This window comes from Hydra viridissima, unplaced genomic scaffold, assembly GCF_058129835.1.
Source record: "Hydra viridissima isolate aposymbiotic clone 2 unplaced genomic scaffold, HvirCarnegie_v1 scaffold_9, whole genome shotgun sequence".
In the NCBI taxonomy this organism is placed as follows: domain Eukaryota; kingdom Metazoa; phylum Cnidaria; class Hydrozoa; order Anthoathecata; family Hydridae; genus Hydra; species Hydra viridissima.
This window is the reverse complement of record NW_028324308.1, coordinates 14963419-14987190: the sequence shown is the minus strand read 5'-3', so window position 1 is coordinate 14987190 and position 23772 is coordinate 14963419. Positions and strand designations below refer to the sequence as shown.

The window sequence follows — 23772 nt, the reverse complement described above, 5'->3', positions numbered from 1 at the left end:
TTATCTACCACACTGAATAACAACAACCACTTTAACGCTATTAACAAGAACCACGCTGAATATTAATTCGAAATTTAGAAAATGATTGTAAAATGCAGACCAATTTAGTCTAACTGTATGAAAAGTCTGAATCAAAAACAAAAAACTAGTCAGTGTTTTAAAACAAATTACAACTAAAATTTTGACACTTTAAAAGCAAATTAAGAGCCAAATAAGATTTGATTGCTTTTGTTTAAGAATATAATAAAATGTACAATTATATAAACGAAATCAATCGCTGAAGCAAGAAAAAGGCAGCAATTAACCATATCGCTAAGTCCCATTTGAAACGTATTTTATAAACCCGTAGTATCATAGCCAAATAAATCTTCAAAAAATATCCATTATTAGATACAACTTTAAAAAAAAAAATGCTCCTTATAATAAAAAACAGCCCCATAAATCGCTGGGGTGTGGGGGAGCCTAGCCACGGCCCTGTTTGCAAATGCTAAAATGTTTAGGAACTACATAAATAATATATTAAAAAAAAAACAAACAACTGATAGTTAAAACAAACGCTATAACGTGTTAAAGTAATCGCACAATTTTTTTGATTTGTCAAATCGCCGAACCCCGCATTGGCATTTTTAAAAGACATATTTCATAATAAAATGTATAAAATTTCTTCCACATCATCATAATATAAAAATATGAAATACAAACTACATAAGTGAAATATAAAAATTATCAAAAATATAAAATACAAACTATATAAGTGAATTACTTCCATTCTGAGTTACATTAAATATCAAATTTTAAAGTAAGTTTAATCATATCTTCTCTTTAAGAAGCATTGAGTGACGTAAGTTTCTTGAGCTCATGTTACATTTTTCTTTTCGATGAATAAAGTTAGCAACACTGAATGAGGATTCTGGCCCTACCGAACTAGCAGGCGAAGTACAAAACACTCTTGCTTTAGAAGCTAACATTGGAATATCTTTTTCATATTTGTACCAAAATTCATCAAATTTCCAATTTTTTTGCTTTAAAGCGTAATTGAAAAAAGACAACTCTTCTTTGATATTTCGCTTTGATTGTGTTTTTTCTATGCATAGATTGACACCGCACAATGTTGCAAGTTTAGCGAATCAATTTTTGTTGTTCACAGACTGTTCAGGTGAATCTTGAAAATGAGTAATAATATTTGTCAATATGCAAATCTTTTTACAAAAGTACTTTAAAAAATTATTTATATAAGTTTAAATATATTTAAATTTAAAAACAAATAATATTTTATAACTAACCACTTCTCGGCTGATTTTGGTCATTATGCAAACAAGTGTTTACAAACGTTGACCTTCGAGGATATTGTCGGAGCATTGTATTCGAAAATGTTTTCAACAGTTTACTTTCTGCTTCCTGATATTCTTTTTCTGTAAGACATTCGTTAGTTCTCGGATCAAAGAAACATGCCAGTAAAGTTTGTAACTTTTGTTTTGGAGATATCTTTTCAATAAAGTATACCTTCATAAACTTGAGAAGACTGCTTCGTAACATGTTTTCTTTCTCGACCAAAGAAGACGATTGCGATAGAAAACATTTAGCTGAAGATTCATTTAAAAGAAAGTTCATTAACGTGTTTTGGACAAATTTTGCCGACGAAAGTGTTGGAAAATTTTTAGTAGAGAGAAGTTTAGTTGCTTCAAAGAATGGCGCAATATTATAGTGTAAAATTTCTAGGACCTTCCAATCTTCTGATAACAGATTTAGTTTCTTGAGTTTACTAACTTGTTTTTCTGTTAACCCATTGATAGTACCAGGATCTATAGTAATTTTATTATAAACATTTTTAGCTTTAATTATCTTACTAATCATTAAAAAAGTTGAGTTCCAACGTACATGAAAATCTGACAATAAGTTATTTATTTTTAGCTCCTCTTTCTTAACCTCATCAAAAACAAATGATTGCAATATTGAAGACCTTTTAACAAGAGCTAAAGTTTTTCTTAACCTAAATAAAATGATGGATGAAAAGTTAAATAACTGATTAACAGTTTTATCTGTAGATGCTTCTTCCTCCTCGCTACTTTTATCATCATCCGAGCTCACGTTTTCCGTTTCAAAAGTACACGCATTTTCTACTTGATTGTTTACATCGTACATTTCAAGCTGTTCGTCCGACGATATATTTTCATTAGACTCGATATCGCTTTCATTGTAGTTATTGTAATAAATAAGATCCTCTTCGATATCTGATGTGCCATCTAATAAGCTCTGTGATGGTTTAGCCCACAACTTTATTCCATGATTTAAAACGAGATTTAAGTTATGACAAACGCATGAAAGCCGTAAAGCTATAGATCCCATCGCCTTTTTAATGTCTTCAGCATTGTCTGTTGTTATTGAAATAACTTTAGTATCAATTTCAAGTTTAGTAATTTCTTTTTGCACGAATGCTGTAAGTTTACTACTTAATTGTCTTCCGTAAAATTTACGAAAGCAAACTATATTTGATTTGTATTTAAACTTCTTTGTTAAATAATGCGCTGTTATGCAAAGCCAATAGGATCCAACCCTATTTTTCCACGAATCGGTTGCTAGAGCAATATGGGTAACTGACTTAAGTTTAGCTTTAAGATTGTTCTTGTATTGATAGTATTGCTTTCTCAATCGCTTTGCTATTGTCTTTCGATGAGGCGGTTTGTAAAGTGGTGCAAGAATGTTTAGAAGGCGTTGCATACCAGGTTTATGAAAATCGTTAAAAGGACGGCCATCTTGAATAATGTAATTTATTACGGCTTCATCTATTTCATCTTGAACGAGTAATTTTTTTTGAGAATCGTAAAGGTACTCAGATTTTTTATGAACATGGAAAATATGTTTTCGCAAATTTGTTTCAGGCCCACACACAAGGTTTCCATTCTCCGGGCACATCAAACAAACATACTTATTTGTGTTGGCAACAAATGAATATAGGGTCTTAATTGGCAATGCTTTTATTTTACGGACTGATTTTATAACTTGATCATCGTCGGTATCAGAGTTCGAACCTACAGCACAAACAATAGTTTATAAAAACATATTTCAAGTATCAACGCAAATTAAAGGCTGATACAAATACATGACTGTACAGCAAGTAATTATTCTGGGTCATTTAATTTCTTTGACCTTTCTGTTTTCATTCACAAGTTCATCTTAATATTTAAATAAAATTTACAAACATACCTGAATATGTAATATTGTCACCAGATAGACGTCTTGCTTCAACAGTTGGCGTGTTTGTTTCAGATAAAGACAAACATTTCTGGCGATGTATGTTGATAAAGTCTTGCTTTCCAAATAAAGGTCTTTTAGATAATTTTCTTTTTTTGTCTTTTTTTCCAGTCATTGTTGTCGAAAAATTTAAACAAAATTAATATGGTGCTTGCCTTGTTTACGAGAAGTCTCAGATTCAAATCGTAAATAAAGACCCTGATAGTAATTTAATTTAATTAGTTTCCTCAATCATTTTTATGTCTTTGAAGTCCCATACAGAATAGTTGGATTTATGGAACATAAGGTAATTAAACGATCGAAAACGAGTTTCTAACATACTTAAAGAAAAAGTAGAACATGTGAAAAAATTTTGATATTTGAAGTTCGCCTAAGGAATGATTTGAGAATAGTAACTTGAATCAGTTATGTAACGTAATTTTAATTAAAATTGCTATAACTGTCGTAATTAAAAATTGATTTACCCACAAACGATTACAATTAGGAAAACGTCATGATCACACTGAATTAAGAACAAGTTATCTAAACTTAAAAAAAATCTCCTCACAAAAGTTTCGGGTCATTTTGGTAGTGGTTTGAACAGAAATTTTGGCCGAAACCGAATAAGTAAAAAGTTTTCGAAGCAGATATTTTTTCGCTTACTAAATTGGTTGTCAAAAAATTATTTTTTTCTACACGCCAACAAAACATGATATATACATACATATACATATATATATATATATATATATATATATATATATATATATATATATATATATATATATATATATATATATATATATAGATATAGATATATATACCTTTACAGAAAAAATCTTCAACTTTATAATTGTAATTCCGTTACGGAAAGAGCTCGAACGTTCAACGGCGTTACAGATTAAACAATTTCAATATTTTTTACCTGTGAATTTGATAAAGCGGTTTTTAATGACGATATTTGAGGGATATTTTTGGAAAACTATCCGGTATAAGTGAACAAGAAAATTTTTAAAAGGAGATTTTTTGGAGAGATAACTATTATAATTTTGTCGATATGATAATAGTTATCTCTCCAAAAAATTTATTTATGTGGCGAGAAAGCTAAAATGCTGGCCAGTTTTAATAGCCTTATTATAATCTGTTTTTATATGCCCTTACTCTTTTTAGTGTCCCTCCTTAAATTTTAAATAATAAAAACATTTATACATAAAACCTTAAAAAAAACTACTTATAAATTTGCCTTTCAAAGAATCTCTTCATCCTAAACGGGTGTCTCCCAGGGTAAATGCGTTTTCTCCTTACTACTATGTTTAGGCTATTTCTAAATTGGTTTAAGAAAGAAACCCGAGAACCCCACCCAAATATCTCCCTGACAAAAAATTCCCCTGGAAAAAATCCCCCCTCCCCCAAAAATAAAAGAAAAAGAAAAAAAAAACAAAAAGCTTTTGTTTAAATGAAAAGATTGCCTCCCCCAAGTCCTAACCGTCAGTTGTTGTGTGTACTATTTTGTGCATGTTCTCCCTAACAATCAGTCGATGTAAATGTACACTCCGCTGCACTAATTCCAAAGAAATTTGTCGATAAAACAAAAATAAAAATGCAGCAAATAAATTTAAAAATTTACACATTAAAAGCGGTATCAGGAAAAAAGCTGATACAAAGATAAAATGACAGTAAAGCGTATCTAAGTATATAAAAAAAACTATTTAGGCATTTTTCCTGGGAGGTTTTTTCAGGAGGATATTTTTCTTGATACCGTCTGAATTCCGTACGTTCCGTCATTGAAAATTTTCAAAAAGATAATTGTTCTAGCCTAAGACTAGTAAAATTTTTCAATTTTTCTAACAATGGTTTCAAAGCAAATGCGAAATTGTTCCGGCGCTAGGAATGGTTTTAATTGCCAATATAATCATGGATCGGAGTCGATTATTGATATTTTAAAGGTGACAGGGAAAAAAAGTCTAAATCCGTTCAGACCAGTTGTTGCCCCAAATTAAAATAACTATGCTTTACTGCAAGCTTTGTTTCACTGCATTTCACTCTCTCATACAATATCCTTTCAGAGAAAATGTTGACCAAAAGTAAATTTACTTACTTTTTAAGTATAGATTACTTTTAATGGTAACTAAAAGTTATTTAAAATGTAAACTTAAGTAATCAAAAGTAATTTTATGTAATTTACTTTGAATAGCCATTTCATTTTAGTTATAAAATAACACATGTCTACTTAGGAAAACTAATTACATAAGTAAATTTTATTTACATTTGATTGCATGTAACTTTTTTAAAATGTATTTTAAAATGCTTTTTTTTTTTTACAATTACTGTAATTAGGCTGTGACAATTCCCGTTTTCCGGGAAACGAAAGCGGGAATTTCCGGGAACGGGATTCATTTCCCGGACTTGGAAAAAAACGGGAACGGGAATTCCCGTTCCCGTATTTTAAAAAGCGGGAACGGGAAAATCCCGTTCCTGTTCCCGTTTTTCACCTGGAACGTCTAATATTTCCTGGTTTTTTTTCCTGCTTTTTTTTTTCTTTTTTTTTCCTGGTTATATAATTTGTTTGTTTTTTTTGTGGTTTATTTTGGTTTAGGTGTTTGTTTTTTTTTGGATTCTTTTTTATTTTTTTTTTTTATTTTTTAAATTTATTAACTTAACAACATAGAAGACTTTTACAACATAGAAGATTTTTACAACATAGAAGACACACAGGGGAGTTTTAATAAAAGCTATGTACCTAAAAAAAAAAAAGGAAAAAAGGTTAATTCTAACTAATAACTTATATTCAAAGGAAAATAAGGTAATTAACAAGAAAGATACCAAAGATATGAAGAAAGTTAGTAAAGAAAAGACGCAAGTTAGCAAAGAAAAGAAGAAATTAGTAAAGAAAAGAAAAAAGTTAATAAAGAAAAGAAGAAAGTTAGTAAAGAAAAGACGAAAGTTAGTAAAGAAAAGAAGAAGTTAGTAAAGAAAAGAAAAAATTAGTAAAGAAATGAAGAAAGTTAGTAAAGAAAAGACGAAAGTTAGTAAAGAAACGAAGAAAGTTAGTAAAGAAAAGAAGAAAGTTAGTAAAGAAAAGAAGAAAGTTAGTAAAGAAAAGAAGAAGTTAGTAAAGAAAAGACGAAAGTTAGTAAAGAAACGAAGAAAGTTAGTAAAGAAAAGACGAAAGTTAGTAAAGAAAAGAAGAAAGTTAGTAAAGAAAAGACGCAAGTTAGCAAAGAAAAGAAGAAATTAGTAAAGAAAAGAAAAAAGTTAATAAAGAAAAGAAGAAAGTTAGTAAAGAAAAGACGAAAGTTAGTAAAGAAAAGAAGAAGTTAGTAAAGAAAAGAAAAAATTAGTAAAGAAATGAAGAAAGTTAGTAAAGAAAAGACGAAAGTTAGTAAAGAAAAGAAGAAATTAGTAAAGAAAAGAAGAAAGTTAGTAAAGAAACGAAGAAAGTTAGTAAAGAAAAGAAGAAAATTAGTAAAGAAAAGAAGAAAGTTAGTAAAGAAAAGAAGAAGTTAGTAAAGAAAAGACGAAAGTTAGTAAAGAAACGAAGAAAGTTAGTAAAGAAAAGAAGAAAGTTAGTAAAGAAAAGACGAAAGTTAGTAAAGAAAAGAAGAAGTTAGTAAAGAAAAGAAGAAAGTTAGTAAAGAAAAGAAGAAATTAGTAAAGAAAAGAAAAAATTAGTAAAGAAAAGAAGAAAGTTAGTAAAGAAACGAAGAAAGTTAGTAAAGAAAAGAAGAAAGTTAGTAAAGAAAAGAAGAAAGTTAGTAAGGAAAAGAAGAAAGTTAGCAAAGAAAAGAAGAAAGTTAGCAAAGAAACGAAGACAGTAAACTACTTAAAAAAATTATAATTAGGTCTTAAACCTAATTATAATTTTAAATTATTATAATATTTATATATATTTACCTTATAGTTATAGTAGTTTGTTCCTAGTATTAGTACCAAATTTATAACATAAATCTTAAAATCTTAAAATAAACGGGAATATATGCGCGCAAATCATAAAATAGCGGGAATCCCGTAAAAAAGCGGGAAACTTGGTAAAATGCGGGAAACTTGTAAAAATACGGCTTTTCCCGTATTTCTTATATTATATTATAATATATAAATATATATATTATAATATATAAATATATAAATATGTATATATATAATATATAAATATATATATTACATATATAATATATATATAATATATATATATTATATCATAATATATAAATATATATATATTATATATTATAATATAATAATTACGGGAAAACCCCGTAACATCGAATGACGTACGGGAACAGGAACGGGAATTTCCTGTTCCCGTATTTTATTTATTACGGGAACAGGATCCCGTTCCCGTATTTTAAATACCAAAAGCAGGAACAGGATCCCGCTCCCGTAGTTCCCGTAAATACGGGAACTTGGCGCACTCTAACTGTAATATAATTTTTTTAAAAATAAATTCTTTTTAAATGTAAAAGTAAGTTACATTTCGAGGTAAAATTATATTATGTAATGCAGTTTTAAAAAAGTAATTAACTTTAAAATGTAAAAGTAAACTACTTTTCCATCTAACTCAATTTTAAATGTAAATGTAAATTACTTTTTTATATAATCTACTTACATTTAACTTACATTTGAAAGTAAATTCACCTTTCTTTACAAAATAAAAATTGTTTTAGAAAAGTAAATTACTTTTAAAAGTAAATTTAAGTTTTTTTTAAACGCTTACAATTATATACGCAATTTACTTTTTCATAAAGGCTTACTTACTTGAGTAAGTAAAAAAAAAGTAAGTAAAAGCGCCATCCCTAAATTTAACTCTCTTCAAAACATAGTTCGTTATATTTTTATTTAAATTATTGGAAAACGTTTTCTATACAAGAGCCACAAATAAGAGAATTTAAGAATTTTATTCTGAAAATTGTTCCGATCGCAAACAGTTCATGTTTCACACTTTTAAACCAAAAAATTCATAGAAACACCATTGCTAACATAATCCGACGGTGAGACCTCTATTTGAGCGATGTTAGAAGATGTTGAACTCCTGTTAAGGGAAAATATCGGCCGACTGCAAAGCCTCGAATCAATGAATGTGTTTGTTCAAAAGCGTGTATCAAGAAGAGAGTAATATCTTTCATACCGAAAAGTAGATGAAATAATATATATTTGTTCTAATCAGATCAAACGACATCATATTGGGTTAAGAAAAACTAATAACCGCTATACTTATCTGAAAGTCCCTCGATTAAAGATTTTTGGATTTTAAAAAGTAAGCATCGGCGCTTATGTTTCGGTTTCAAATCGTATTTTTGACCGATTTCAATTAACCTTGGTTTCGTACCTTTATGAGAAACGCGTTTTTTTTTGTAGCAAAGCTGATTAGTTTTGTAGCAAAGCTGATAACCCACCAAACATATCTGAAAGTTGCCTTACCGAAGATCGGGTCATTGTAAAGCAATAATCTCGATCAACTTTTTAAAAACATAAAATTTGTAAAACGGCTTTCAAAGACAAAACATCTTCCAGTTGAAAAAAAAACACAAAAAAAAAACAGAAAACTAACACTAAAAAACCTGAAAATTTTAATTCAATAAATGAAAAAATCAAACTGTTATTATATTTTTGGTAAAAAAAAAGGGGTTCTGTCATTTTAAATCTGCAAAAAATTAGCGATCGCATGTTAATACCAATTGCTTATTCGAAAATAAACAGCGTTCTACTTTCGACGTTTGTTACCAAAATTATTCGAATAAATGTATCACATCGTGGGATAAATTTAAAAAATACAAATGTAAAAATAGTAATAATATGTAATATAAATATATAATATAATATAAATCATAAAGTAATATGACATAAATATAAATATATTATATAAATGTAAAAATAAATTAATAAATGTATTATCATGAGATATATTTGTTGGAATATCAGCATAGTTTACTTCAGCGTAGTCGTGACCATAGCGTAGTATTCCAGTGCAGTCGCAATATCTGGGGGAGAGTATAAAGCTAAATTTATCAGCACTAACGGTCCTTTAACATTTAAAGTTACGGTTTGGTAGTATAACATGATGCGCCAGAGCAGAAACAATTCCTTTTTGTGCAAAAAAGGAATTTAAGCTCTAACGATACCGCGAACTACTTGCAAACCTTAAGAAACTTATTACCACCGTTATCTCAATACTTATCATAAAGGCGCATCCTTAGCACTTGGATGGCCAGATTAAATTGATTCAAATTTTTTGATATGTTAATAAAATTGAAAAACGCTTGATTTACCTTATAGACTAATATTCTCCAAATTGTTCTAAATCCACAACTTTGGATTTAGAACAATTTGGAAAAACTAAATTTTGTTTTTATTATTTTATATACTAGACTTTCACCAACAAAAAAATATAAATCATAAGGTCATGTTGTTATTTACAGTCAATCAACTTTGGTAAAGCAAATGCCTTTGAAGGAATGGCATAGAAGGAAAAACTCAATAACGAAAAAAACAATGATTTCCTAAAGGAGTTTTCCTACTCAAATTATAAAGCATAATCAAATAACTGCCCGGTTGAACTTAAATATCAGAAAAATTAATTTTTCTTGAAATTTAGGTCAGCATTCTATAGTACCTGATCACCCTTTCATGCGAAGGCCTAAAAAGTTTTGTTTAATAAACATTAATATTATAATATTAATACTACATAATGTAATCTAAAATAGAATCATTTACAACTGTAATTTGTCAATATTTAACAATCCGATAAGATATTGGCTTTTTCTGTTTTGGTTTAAAAAATTCAATTTTCAAGATTTGCTGTCCATCCTGGTAACGAACGCTAGGAACGAAATGAATTAAGGTAATTACAGTACCAAGGTAAATCTAACTTACAAAAATAAAAATTGCCCAAGGCATGCTATTTATTTTAATAACGAATGTCGCAATTACAGCATAATCAGCAAAATAAAAAAAACAAGAAATAAATCCATCTAAGCATTTTTGAAGTATTGACATCAGCTGATGTTAACATGACAAGATGGTGAAATGGTTTCTATTATCTCAAGGGCTTTTATTGTGAAACATTAGGGGTTTGGGATTTGCATAATATCTGTGACCGCGAAAAGATTATTGTAAATTAAAATTCCAATTTATTAGTGAAGCTAAAACTATTGTTAAAGATACACTGACTAATGCAGTACTTTGATAAAAAAAACATAAAACTGAAACAGTTTATTTATTTACACTAAGTAGATAAAGTAGAAAATAGTACAAACTACTAAATGTAAATGGTTATACCTAATCTATAGAAAATTGTAGTGCATGTTCTATTAACAAATAAAGCTATAGGTATTGATTGGTATAATTAAAGATTGTCTACTTTCTAACCTAGCAGTTTGTTCATACATATTAATAGTTAAAGTAAACTAGTTTAAGTAAGTAATAATACTTATTTTTTGTTCACTTACATATTTGATATTTTTGTATCTACAAACTATGCATGCATCTAATGTTAAAATGTATGTATGAGTTTGTATTAAAATGCCTAATGTAATATATATATATATATATATATATATATATATATATATATATATATATATATATATATATATATATATATATATATACAAACTCACACATACATGTTTTTTTAACATTAGATATGAATCAATTTTCCGTTTTTTTCCTGATTCTACTACTTCATAACTGTCTTTCAAATACAATTTGTCCATTATGGATTGGAGAAGCAGGACACAATTATAAAATTATAGAGCGATTCAATGCTGTGCGCAAAGATAATAATGAGTGAGTTTGTACTCCATTCTCTATTTGTTTTTAATCATTATTTAATTATTTTGTTTTGTGTTGTATCCTTGACAAAAATTCTGTGCAGGTTAAAAAAAAATTCTCTTCACATTATGCCACTAACAAGTATTTCAATACTTTTTTTTTTTTTTTTTTATCAAGAAAGGTTTTGTTAATTGATGGTACACAAAGTTATAAACTAATCTCCATCCTTTTTTCTTCTCAAACTGATGATTATTTATAACTGTTTTATTAATTAAGGTTAGTTTGATCATTTTCTATAAAAAGTTGCATAAATTTAGTCACATTTAAGATTTCGTATCAAGGTTACATAAGGTGACACAAGGTTTTTTGAAGATGTGAAAGTCAAGAAAGAAATGGTCCAAAAGCAGTAAGCAAAACAATAAAATGGTAGATAATAGGTATGAACAATGGTTCCTGGATTAGCAACAAAGAAATAACAAGTAGATTATTAATTTCCAAAAGTGAAAAGCCAACTTTTTGGTTTTGGCTCAAATTTTCATTTTTATTGACTTTAAAAAGACTAATTTAAGAAGACAATTAACCTGATTCCAATATTAAATTGATAACAAAACACATTAGAATGTATATATTTCTTGATGGATGTAATGCTATAATCTACTTAGCAATGATTATGTGAGTACAAATAGGTTATCACCCTTAATTACTTTTGTGGAGTCTAATGGACCCCAAACACATTATTATCATTAAAAAACCCAAATGTAACCCCAAACAAATTAAGTCAATATCAACTAAGAGGGGTTAAACTTGATTTAAATGGAGCCTAATTTGTAAGCATGTCTTTGTAAGCATGTCTTGATCTCAAATGCATGTAAATCTACATAAGTAAACAAACCAAAGTAACCAATTTAATAAATAACTAAATGTCCCATTTGATAATTATCAAGAGAGAAACAAGGATTAAAAAATATTAAAAAATTGTTTGTTAATCCTTGTATGTCTTTTCAATATGCCTAGTTTTATTAAAGCAAAGCTCTTGTTAAAAGATTTAAATCTGAAATGTATAGAAATCCATTCTTACCAAGGTTATAAATCTACCTTGGAATGGTTAAATATACAGTTGAACTCACATAATTCAAACTCCTATAATTCAAAAAGTCATTTAATTTGAATAAATTCTACTGTCCTGTCAGGATTTACAAGTAAATACTGAGCTCCTATAATTCGAAAACTCATTCAAACTCATCAGAAGAATCAATTTACTGTAGTTCTAACTTTTTACAAAAAAAGTTTTAGGAGAAATTTTGAAATTATTAAAAGGTTTTTGAAATTAAAAATTGCTCATTTGTGCGGAACAAATTTTGATTCTTTCCTTATTATTACAATTAATTGCTTAGAGAGAAATCTTTAACATATCATTTGTCTACAATCAAGATTTAAATGGATTATCAGTTTATTTAAAAGTCAAATAGTAATTAAGAGCCTCTACATATTAAACTAGGCTCATTAGCAACATAGAATGAAGATGATCCTGCACTATTGACTGCATTTATGGCTGTCTGAAGTATCATCAACAACTTTCTCCCTGAATGTCTACTTCTGTGTGTCAATCAAATCAGGTAAGAAGTTTTGTAAGCCAGAAAGATGCTGCAAAAACTAAAGAATTACACTAACTTTTTCTCATTAAGATTTCTCAACTAATGAAACAAATTCATACAAAAAAAATCTGTTTAAAAGAGAATTAAGGTGTTTGTGTGCACCCTAAAAATGATGAATAGAACTTTGAGTTTTAAAGCAAAATTAGTCTCAATAATGAACATTATCTGTGGTTTTATTAGGTTTGAATATTCCATTACTAAATTATGTTATTGAGTTGCTGATATCTTTAAATTTATTTGTAAATGACTCTGAATTGTTTCATAGCCTGTTTCATTGTTTTATATTTGCTAAATCCTTTTAAAATTGTGTTTCTTCTAGAGGTTCTTTCATATGTATTATGTTTCTGTGATGCAAACAACACTTATTAATAGTAAACATTAGATCTTTGTTTATACTTGTGATTGTTTTTCCACAATGCTCTAATTAATCAATTTTATCTTCTATAGTATCTATATCTTTTATTATAGTTTTATCTACTTTGTTAGAAGGACTGTGATCTTCAATTTCACCAAGCAAACTTGGTTTATGTGCATATATTTTTTGGGGGTCTTTTCTTTCTACATTACATTATGTTTACACTTAGTAAATTAGTTTTTCTAAATTTCTGTAATAAGAAATCTGTAATAGAAAAGGTACTTACTAGTGGAAAGAGTTAAAATTTCTTTTCAACTGATAGTATTTACTTTAATTTCCTAGATGATAAAGATTTCTTCTTACTTTCTGAAAATTCTTATATTTCTAAATTACTAAGTTAAAGTTTTATGGGAGCAGTTTTTTTTTTAGATTGACTGCCACTCATGTACATTTACGAGGCGGCAATTCTAATGAAGAATATAGTTATAAATTGAATTTTTGTGGTGAAATAAACTCTCCTGCAGTTATACAAACAGAAGTCAATGGAGTCAAGAATTCAACAAAAATAATAGGCAAGATTGATAATTCCTCAATCTTGGTTGGCGGTGGTAAGTTTTTATATTTAAATCTTTTATGTAATTTAGTGTGTCAGTAATTATTAGAGCATCCCGCCATCGGACTCAGCAGGAATCTTGTACGATATTTACAATGGCAATGCATTGGTTTATAAGCAAAGGTGCATATTTGGATTTTACTTACTTTGATGTAAAAAAGTTACTTTTAAACAAATATTACTTTACATAACTTAGATTAAATTATCAAATATATTTACATTTAAAAGTAATTCATTTTTTAAAAAGTAGCATAGTAAAATAACATATTACATGTAAAAATTACTTACATAAAGTTAATTTTTACATGTAATAATAATTATACTGATATTTTCTGATGGTTTGTGGTGGCTTGCAAAATTTTGCTGTAATTTTGCGAAAACCTCGTAATTATAGATAAATACATCAGAAATATCACAATATTACTAATTTACACTGTAAATACGATTTATTGTGAAATTATGCGAAAATATCGTACAAAGATGCGTGAGAGTGTGTGAAATTCTCCCCATCGGCCTTGGACTGCATTGCACCTCCAATGTGTTACCATTCCTCACCATCGTATCATATCAGTCACCTTTATAAACTATTTCTCATCGGAATTTAAGCATTTACACAATTTCCGATGGCGGGATGCTCTAACATACATACATACATACATACATACATACATACATACATACATACATACATACATACATACATACATACATACATACATACATACATATACAGTGCACAAAAAAGTAAATGGACTAAAAGTTTTTTAGATTTTTTTTTAAAAAAAAAACATGGTAAAAGATATGTTCATACTTTTTTTTTTTTGAAAAAATGTTAAAATCATAAGGGTTAGTATAATATTTTAATGATTTTATTTGCAATCTTTTAATTTTGATATTGCATCATATTTACATAAACTTTATTTTAATTCAGATCATAATTATTTTAACAAAAAGAAATAAGGGACAGAATAACTAGTTTTAAAATGTTCATGCAGAAAATTATTTTTCTATGTCTTAGTATTGATTTTACCAAATTTTTTTGTCTCTTATGGAATCAATTTGATCCCAAGCATCCAAGGTTTCATTTTTCTAAACGTCATAACTCTGAAACTTAAGGTCAATTAGTTTTAAGTCTGATAACTGTGTTAGTCATTCCATCACTTCTGCAGCATTTTTAGTGAACCATTGTGTTTTCTATGCCTTATGCTTGGGATCATGGTTTTGTTTGAAAATAAAATTGTTTCCTAATCTTGCAGAATATTTGAGATTCTTTTTAAGATGTCTGTGTTAACAGTTTTAGAAATTGGAACAAATTATATTTATGTACATTTATGTGTGTGTGTGTGTGTGTGTGTGTGTGTGTGTGTGTGTGTGTGTGTGTGTGTGTGTGTGTGTGTGTGTGTGTGTGTGTGTGTGTGTGTGTGTGTGTGTGTGTGTGTGTGTGTGTGTGTGTGTGGGAAGTCCATAGGTTGAAAGCTAGTCATTAATAAATCTTTTTTTTTCCTCATCTATGTTCTTTCTAAAAACAAAACTGAGGGAAAAAATTTTTGCTTTTAAAAATCTGATGAACCACGTTTGAAACATCCTTTTAGTCTTCCTAATTTATTGAAATGAAATTTTACTTTTTTCCACTAACAAGTGAGCACACGCATAACAGAAGTCTTTTTTTTCCGAACAGAGTTAAGCAAAAAGTGCTTCCACGAAAAGTTTACCTTTATTAAGTGGGAAAAAGAATCACTTTTCTTTGAACCACTTTTTAGCTTTGTTTTTTGGTATTCTGTAATCTCAAAATTTCTTTCTACTACCAGAGGGATGTAATAACTAAATAAAGTTTTATTTTTACACAACTTTTGTTTTTTGTTTTTTTTTTAAACTAAAGCGATGACTTCATAAATCTTGCCTTTTATTAAACATCATTATCATCATTTTTAGCATCATTAGTATGATTGCTAAATTATGTTTAGATAAATTGTAAAAGTTATAATATTATTGTAATATAAACATTAGTAAAATTGGTTGTAAATCTACTTGTTTTATAACTTATTAGCAAATTGGTTGTAAATCTACTTGTTTTATAACTTATTAGCAAATTGGTTGTAAATCTACTTGTTTTATAACTTATTAGTAAAATTGGTTGTAAATCTACTTGTTTTATAACTTATTAGTAAAATTGGTTGTAAATCTACTTGTTTTATAACTTATTAGCAAATTGGTTGTAAATCTACTTGTTTTATAACTTATTAGTAAAATTGGTTGTAAATCTACTTGTTTTATAACTTATTAGTAAAATTGGTTGTAAATCTACTTGTTTTATAACTTATTAGCAAATTGGTTGTAAATCTACTTGTTTTATAACTTATTAGTAAAATTGGTTGTAAATCTACTTGTTTTATAACTTATTAGCAAATTGGTTGTAAATCTACTTGTTTTATAACTTATTAGCAAATTGGTTGTAAATCTACTTGTTTTATAACTTATTAGCAAATTGGTTGTAAATCTACTTGTTTTATAACTTATTAGTAAAATTGGTTGTAAATCTACTTGTTTTATAACTTATTAGTAAAATTGGTTGTAAATCTACTTGTTTTATAACTTATTAGCAAATTGGTTGTAAATCTACTTGTTTTATAACTTATTAGTAAAATTGGTTGTAAATCTACTTGTTTTATAACTTATTAGTAAAATTGGTTGTAAATCTACTTGTTTTATAACTTATTAGCAAATTGGTTGTAAATCTACTTGTTTTATAACTTATTAGTAAAATTGGTTGTAAATCTACTTGTTTTATAACTTATTAGTAAAATTGGTTGTAAATCTACTTGTTTTATAACTTATTAGCAAATTGGTTGTAAATCTACTTGTTTTATAACTTATTAGCAAATTGGTTGTAAATCTACTTGTTTTATAACTTATTAGTAAAATTGGTTGTAAATCTACTTGTTTTATAACTTATTAGTAAAATTGGTTGTAAATCTACTTGTTTTATAACTTATTAGCAAATTGGTTGTAAATCTACTTGTTTTATAACTTATTAGTAAAATTGGTTGTAAATCTACTTGTTTTATAACTTATTAGTAAAATTGGTTGTAAATCTACTTGTTTTATAACTTATTAGCAAATTGGTTGTAAATCTACTTGTTTTATAACTTATTAGTAAAATTGGTTGTAAATCTACTTGTTTTATAACTTATTAGTAAAATTGGTTGTAAATCTACTTGTTTTATAACTTATTAGCAAATTGGTTGTAAATCTACTTGTTTTATAACTTATTAGTAAAATTGGTTGTAAATCTACTTGTTTTATAACTTATTAGTAAAATTGGTTGTAAATCTACTTGTTTTATAACTTATTAGCAAATTGGTTGTAAATCTACTTGTTTTATAACTTATTAGTAAAATTGGTTGTAAATCTACTTGTTTTATAACTTATTAGCAAATTGGTTGTAAATCTACTTGTTTTATAACTTATTAGTAAAATTGGTTGTAAATCTACTTGTTTTATAACTTATTAGCAAATTGGTTGTAAATCTACTTGTTTTATAACTTATTAGTAAAATTGGTTGTAAATCTACTTGTTTTATAACTTATTAGTAAAATTGGTTGTAAATCTACTTGTTTTATAACTTATTAGCAAATTGGTTGTAAATCTACTTGTTTTATAACTTATTAGTAAAATTGGTTGTAAATCTACTTGTTTTATAACTTATTAGCAAATTGGTTGTAAATCTACTTGTTTTATAACTTATTAGTAAAATTGGTTGTAAATCTACTTGTTTTATAACTTATTAGCAAATTGGTTGTAAATCTACTTGTTTTATAACTTATTAGTAAAATTGGTTGTAAATCTACTTGTTTTATAACTTATTAGCAAATTGGTTGTAAATCTACTTGTTTTATAACTTATTAGTAAAATTGGTTGTAAATCTACTTGTTTTATAACTTATTAGTAAAATTGGTTGTAAATCTACTTGTTTTATAACTTATTAGCAAATTGGTTGTAAATCTACTTGTTTTATAACTTATTAGTAAAATTGGTTGTAAATCTACTTGTTTTATAACTTATTAGTAAAATTGGTTGTAAATCTACTTGTTTTATAACTTATTAGCAAATTGGTTGTAAATCTACTTGTTTTATAACTTATTAGTAAAATTGGTTGTAAATCTACTTGTTTTATAACTTATTAGTAAAATTGGTTGTAAATCTACTTGTTTTATAACTTATTAGCAAATTGGTTGTAAATCTACTTGTTTTATAACTTATTAGTAAAATTGGTTGTAAATCTACTTGTTTTATAACTTATTAGTAAAATTGGTTGTAAATCTACTTGTTTTATAACTTATTAGCAAATTGGTTGTAAATCTACTTGTTTTATAACTTATTAGTAAAATTGGTTGTAAATCTACTTGTTTTATAACTTATTAGTAAAATTGGTTGTAAATCTACTTGTTTTATAACTTATTAGCAAATTGGTTGTAAATCTACTTGTTTTATAACTTATTAGTAAAATTGGTTGTAAATCTACTTGTTTTATAACTTATTAGCAAATTGGTTGTAAATCTACTTGTTTTATAACTTATTAGTAAAATTGGTTGTAAATCTACTTGTTTTATAACTTATTAGCAAATTGGTTGTAAATCTACTTGTTTTATAACTTATTAGTAAAATTGGTTGTAAATCTACTTGTTTTATAACTTATTAGTAAAATTGGTTGTAAATCTACTTGTTTTATAACTTATTAGCAAATTGGTTGTAAATCTACTTGTTTTATAACTTATTAGTAAAATTGGTTGTAAATCTACTTGTTTTATAACTTATTAGTAAAATTGGTTGTAAATCTACTTGTTTTATAACTTATTAGCAAATTGGTTGTAAATCTACTTGTTTTATAACTTATTAGTAAAATTGGTTGTAAATCTACTTGTTTTATAACTTATTAGTAAAATTGGTTGTAAATCTACTTGTTTTATAACTTATTAGCAAATTGGTTGTAAATCTACTTGTTTTATAACTTATTAGTAAAATTGGTTGTAAATCTACTTGTTTTATAACTTATTAGTAAAATTGGTTGTAAATCTACTTGTTTTATAACTTATTAGCAAATTGGTTGTAAATCTACTTGTTTTATAACTTATTAGTAAAATTGGTTGTAAATCTACTTGTTTTATAACTTATTAGTAAAATTGGTTGTAAATCTACTTGTTTTATAACTTATTAGCAAATTGGTTGTAAATCTACTTGTTTTATAACTTATTAGTAAAATTGGTTGTAAATCTACTTGTTTTATAACTTATTAGTAAAATTGGTTGTAAATCTACTTGTTTTATAACTTATTAGCAAATTGGTTGTAAATCTACTTGTTTTATAACTTATTAGTAAAATTGGTTGTAAATCTACTTGTTTTATAACTTATTAGTAAAATTGGTTGTAAATCTACTTGTTTTATAACTTATTAGCAAATTGGTTGTAAATCTACTTGTTTTATAACTTATTAGTAAAATTGGTTGTAAATCTACTTGTTTTATAACTTATTAGTAAAATTGGTTGTAAATCTACTTGTTTTATAACTTATTAGCAAATTGGTTGTAAATCTACTTGTTTTATAACTTATTAGCAAATTGGTTGTAAATCTACTTGTTTTATAACTTATTAGTAAAATTGGTTGTAAATCTACTTGTTTTATAACTTATTAGCAAATTGGTTGTAAATCTACTTGTTTTATAACTTATTAGTAAAATTGGTTGTAAATCTACTTGTTTTATAACTTATTAGCAAATTGGTTGTAAATCTACTTGTTTTATAACTTATTAGTAAAATTGGTTGTAAATCTACTTGTTTTATAACTTATTAGCAAATTGGTTGTAAATCTACTTGTTTTATAACTTATTAGTAAAATTGGTTGTAAATCTACTTGTTTTATAACTTATTAGTAAAATTGGTTGTAAATCTACTTGTTTTATAACTTATTAGCAAATTGGTTGTAAATCTACTTGTTTTATAACTTATTAGTAAAATTGGTTGTAAATCTACTTGTTTTATAACTTATTAGTAAAATTGGTTGTAAATCTACTTGTTTTATAACTTATTAGCAAATTGGTTGTAAATCTACTTGTTTTATAACTTATTAGCAAATTGGTTGTAAATCTACTTGTTTTATTAGCAAATTAAAAAAAAGTATTTAAAAAACTCAGTTTCTCAAAATGGTTTGTCTCTAACACTCCAACAACATTTATGACACTTATGTTCGAGTTAGCAAGATTCTCATAAAGTTAAGAGAGTAAGAAACTGATTTGATAAACATACTGAATAAAATGTAGGTTGTGACTTTTAGAAAAAATTAAGTAACATAAGAATTCTGTAGAGAATGAAAAATAAGATAGGTAAAGTGATGAATCTGAAAATTGTATTTGTTAGAACCTTCCAGGAGCCCACCCCTCCAGGAGCCCACCTACAATGGTAAATCTATAAAATGTTGTAAAAAAATTTTTATATCAAAATTCTTTTTACTTTTTATAGAAGATGTTTTGTTGGTGAAGTATCAACATGGTGATAACTATAACGAAAAAGGTCATTGTAATGGTAAACAAAGAAATGCATGGGTAATCCTACGTTGTGAAGAAGACGGAGAGGTTTAAATCTTCTTGTCATTTACTGAATGAAATTGTTTTAGCATTCACAAAAATCTAAAAAGATCCCACATGTGGTGAAGTTTTTACAATAAGATTTTTTGCTGGTGATCAGTTTTTACGTTTTATTTTCAACTGTAATTTTGTAATTTTGCTAAAGTCTATTGCTTGTTATTATTCCTATAGAAACCAGTGTTAAAGGTTATTGAAGAAGGGCGTTACAGTGCCAAGGACTTAGATGTTCATACAGACACTCCATGTTATATACTTTTTGAGTTCAATCATCCTGGTGCTTGTTCAAACTTTGTTAAAGCCAGCAAACTAAGCGCAGGTGCCATATTTTGTATCATGTAAGTTGCGTGTTTTCTTGTTTTTGTCTTTAACAAGTTTAAAGCTAACAGCAATTATTGTAATAATTACTTTAATTATTGTAATAATTACTTTAATAGTTGTAGTAATTATTTTAATTATTTTGTATCATGTAAGTTGCATGTTTCCTTGTTTTTTGTCTTTAACAAGTTTAAAGCTAACAGCAATTATTGTAATAATTACTTAAAATATTGTAATAATTACTTTAATTATTGTAACATTTACTACTAGTTTTCTAAATGCTAATTTACTTTTTTAGAGCTTTTTTTTTTATTAATAAAGTATGTTTACATAAATATAAACATACTTTATTTGTAATTATAGATTTATTAGCATAGCTGCTGCGTATTTAGTATTTGGCTTTATTTACCGACGATGTATTGTCGGTGCAAAAGGCTATGAGCAGATCCCTAACTTTAATTTCTGGAGGAAGGTTGGAAATGCGTCTGCCGTAAGTTTATTACGCTCCTTTTGTGTACTAAATTTATAAGTTTATTTAAATAATTACTCCTATCAAATGAATCGTTAACTTGACTCCTATCTAATTGTTAACTTAACTCCTATCAAAGGAATTATTAACTTTGAATATGTAGTAACTTAAGAAAAATTGTTTATTTTATCTTAGGATGGGTGCGATTATGTTTGCAGAAGACAAGAGCAAGCTAACACATATAAAGTAAGTTTAAAATTAGGAACTTGTGTCGTAAATGAATGACAGTAACAATGCAATTTATATTTCTTTCTAGGGTATGGCTAATGCAGCGGATATTGATTCCAGTGATCATGAAAATGACGAAAGTCTTTTACCGGTCTAGTATAGCGAAGAATTTTTTTATAGCTAAAGTTGTTATAGTTTTATGTGCGTTATATCGCTCGTTTTACAAACAAAATTGAAATCAAATTTTCTTTTTTAATATTTTGCGGACGTCATGAAGCGCCGCTGGAAAAGGGATCCTTTGTTGTTATTGTTATTATTATTTTTGTTGTTGTTGCTGTCGTTATTATTATTAGTTTAAGCGTTGTTTACAACCATTAACTCGTCTTGAAGGATATAGTATATTATTTTTTAAAGAACTGTTTTCTTAAATTGTAATTTTATTCGGCGATTTAATTTATTGTCAGAGTTTTGAAGTGATGACCGCTCAAATAATTTCTTTGCAAATAAAATACACAGAATTACAGTCGATTTTTGACCTTGGCGTTATTTTTTGCTTACATAAAAGAAGGTAACTGTTGACTGTAAATGGCATTTTTTGGTACTCAGCTTCTTTCTAGAAGTTGATTTTAAATGAAGTAATTTTTTAAATGCACAACATTTATACAAACTTTTTTTTTTTCCCTTTTTTCCCTTTGATATGGTTACTAAAATTCTTATCGGTTTCAAAAATTCTTCATCTACGCAGTATATTACAAGTAACATCACCTATTTAATATTATTTTACGTTTTGTTGCTGTAAAATCACTACGTCTTCAGTGAAGAATGATATTCGTTTTAAAGCCTTTCGTCTAATGAAATGAAAGTCCACAAAGAATTCATTTTACAGCTAAAAAAAAATGTGAAGACATTGTTAAATTGTGCTCGGTTTTGTAAAGTTCTCACAAAATAATTTGTATTACATTTTGTGAATAAGATTACCCGAATTCACAAAATGTAATACAAATTATTTTGTGAGAATTACCCTACATTTAGCATTTGAATGCAGATTTTTGTACAAATATTCATGCAATTTAAACTTCATTAAACTGAGTATTTCTATCAATTAATAACAATTACTAATCCTGCATAAGTGAAAATAAGCAAGTTCTTTTGAAATGTTCAAATCTATATTATTAGATAAACGTCCAGTGCAACAAATTTCTACTTTAGAACAATTTACTTATTTTTTAACTATTCTTGGTCTATTTTTTCTTCATTTTTTTACTCTAAATTTACTTAAAGGTTATTATTTTACGCCATTCTTCCTTAAATTTGCGCACAAATAAAAAAATTCGCCATTTTTTAAATCCTATATTTATTGAATTAATATTTATTTCTGTTATATGTTATTTTGTTGTTTGTGTTATTTATTTTGTCAAAAATACATAGATAAAAAAGATTAATAATCATACGATCTTCTATGAAAGTTCTCTTTTTTTCCTGTGATTACATTGTCAGCGGGAAGACTACCGATGTCTTTTGTAAAAAACAAAAGGACGTACTTATTTGTTAAAAACAATTGGACGTATTTATTTGTTATTTGTCACTGCTAAAATGAATGAAATGGGGAGCATGTCCCACGTGTAAACAGAGTGAGGAAAAAATCAAACGGTAAAGGATTATTTTTACAAAAATGTATATAAATTTTGCCTAGATCTAATTTAATTTAACTATAATTTTTACAAATAGGCATAACTATACGAACAGCATACTTTTCATACTCTTGATGAAGTTGAAGTGTAATTTTTTTGACATCATTTTTATTTAACTAAAAAAAAAAAGATGCAATTCATGATCTATTGATTTTTTGAAGGTTAACTAAAAAAATGTAAAAATAAACTTAAATGTAAAGAAATATTGTTAAACAACGTTTTTATTTAAGAGATAAATCTTGTTATGAGAAAATATGTTTCCATCAAACATTTAAATGAGAGACTAAAAAAAAGAGTTTTGAAAACTTGCCCGATGATTACAATTTGCTTTACAATACTTTTTAATGCCTTTGGAAATTTGGAAAAAGATTCTCTGGTCTGATGAATCAAAATCAGTTTCTTTTAAAAGTGATGATCAAAGAAATGTTCCTCGGAGCCGATACGTGTTTGTAGTACCTTGCATGAAAATTAAGTTGTATGCGAGGTACAGTAAAGTATGACGAGGGAAATGTGATGTGTTGAGATATTAAGGCGTGGAATGCTAATATACATTGTGACATAAATATACACAAGGCCAAGTTATACGCACTTTCACTAGAGCACATATTTAGCATTATCAAACTGCGTTCTAAGTAGGCGTGTTAATAGTTGGTAGTTGTGGCCACATGATAAAAATTTGAAACTAATAGCGCCAGTTAGTTTTGTGTTGTTACAGTGTAAATATGGATGCTTCACCAAGGAAGAACAAAGAGCCGTCTTCCTATTTGTTAGGTCAGAAGGAATATCATGGCGAGATACTATTGAAGA

The 23772-nt window shown here is 27.0% G+C and overlaps 3 protein-coding genes across 3 annotated transcripts in view; 2 read left to right on the top strand and 1 right to left on the bottom strand.

The window, feature by feature from the left end:
* Positions 1-360: 360 nt before the first annotated feature.
* LOC149884235 (uncharacterized) lies at positions 361-3933 on the bottom strand. Its single transcript, XM_090098926.1, has 3 exons — positions 3205-3933; positions 1284-3029; positions 361-1162 (listed from the first exon to the last, which is right to left on the bottom strand). Exons 1-3 carry the CDS (start codon positions 3365-3367, stop codon positions 1128-1130), a joined length of 1944 nt encoding a protein of 647 aa, XP_089955052.1. The 5' UTR covers positions 3368-3933; the 3' UTR covers positions 361-1127.
* A 6166-nt stretch (positions 3934-10099) lies between these two features.
* Positions 10100-21809, top strand: LOC145185636 (cation-dependent mannose-6-phosphate receptor-like). The gene is made up of 8 exons (XM_090098405.1): positions 10100-10643; positions 10872-11016; positions 13441-13619; positions 20138-20250; positions 20434-20597; positions 20941-21067; positions 21242-21292; positions 21363-21809. The coding sequence occupies exons 2-8, from the start codon at positions 10874-10876 to the stop codon at positions 21429-21431; spliced, it is 846 nt and encodes a 281-aa protein (XP_089954531.1). The 5' UTR covers positions 10100-10643; positions 10872-10873; the 3' UTR covers positions 21432-21809.
* LOC145186069 (cationic amino acid transporter 4-like) overlaps positions 14566-23772 on the top strand; it is a 33643-nt gene continuing 24436 nt past the window's right edge. Inside the window, exon 1 of the mRNA XM_090098402.1 lies at positions 14566-14755. The gene's annotated coding sequence lies outside the window, so the exon portion shown is untranslated. The remainder of the gene's footprint in view (positions 14756-23772) is intronic.

Bases quoted from the DNA above. Each gene is read 5' to 3' on its own strand.
- LOC149884235 (XM_090098926.1), bottom strand. From the start codon at position 3,367: ATGACTGGAAAAAAAGACAAAAAAAGAAAATTATCTAAAAGACCTTTA. The intron at 3,030-3,204 runs GTATGTTTGTAA...TTTGTGCTGTAG, and splicing joins TGACAATATTACATATTCAG to GTTCGAACTCTGATACCGAC. The intron at 1,163-1,283 runs GTTAGTTATAAA...CTCATTTTCAAG, and splicing joins CCAAAATCAGCCGAGAAGTG to ATTCACCTGAACAGTCTGTG.
- LOC145185636 (XM_090098405.1), top strand. From the start codon at position 10,874: ATGAATCAATTTTCCGTTTTTTTCCTGATTCTACTACTTCATAACTGT. The intron at 11,017-13,440 runs GTGAGTTTGTAC...TTTTTTTTTTAG, and splicing joins GTGCGCAAAGATAATAATGA to ATTGACTGCCACTCATGTAC. The intron at 21,068-21,241 runs GTAAGTTTATTA...ATTTTATCTTAG, and splicing joins AGGTTGGAAATGCGTCTGCC to GATGGGTGCGATTATGTTTG.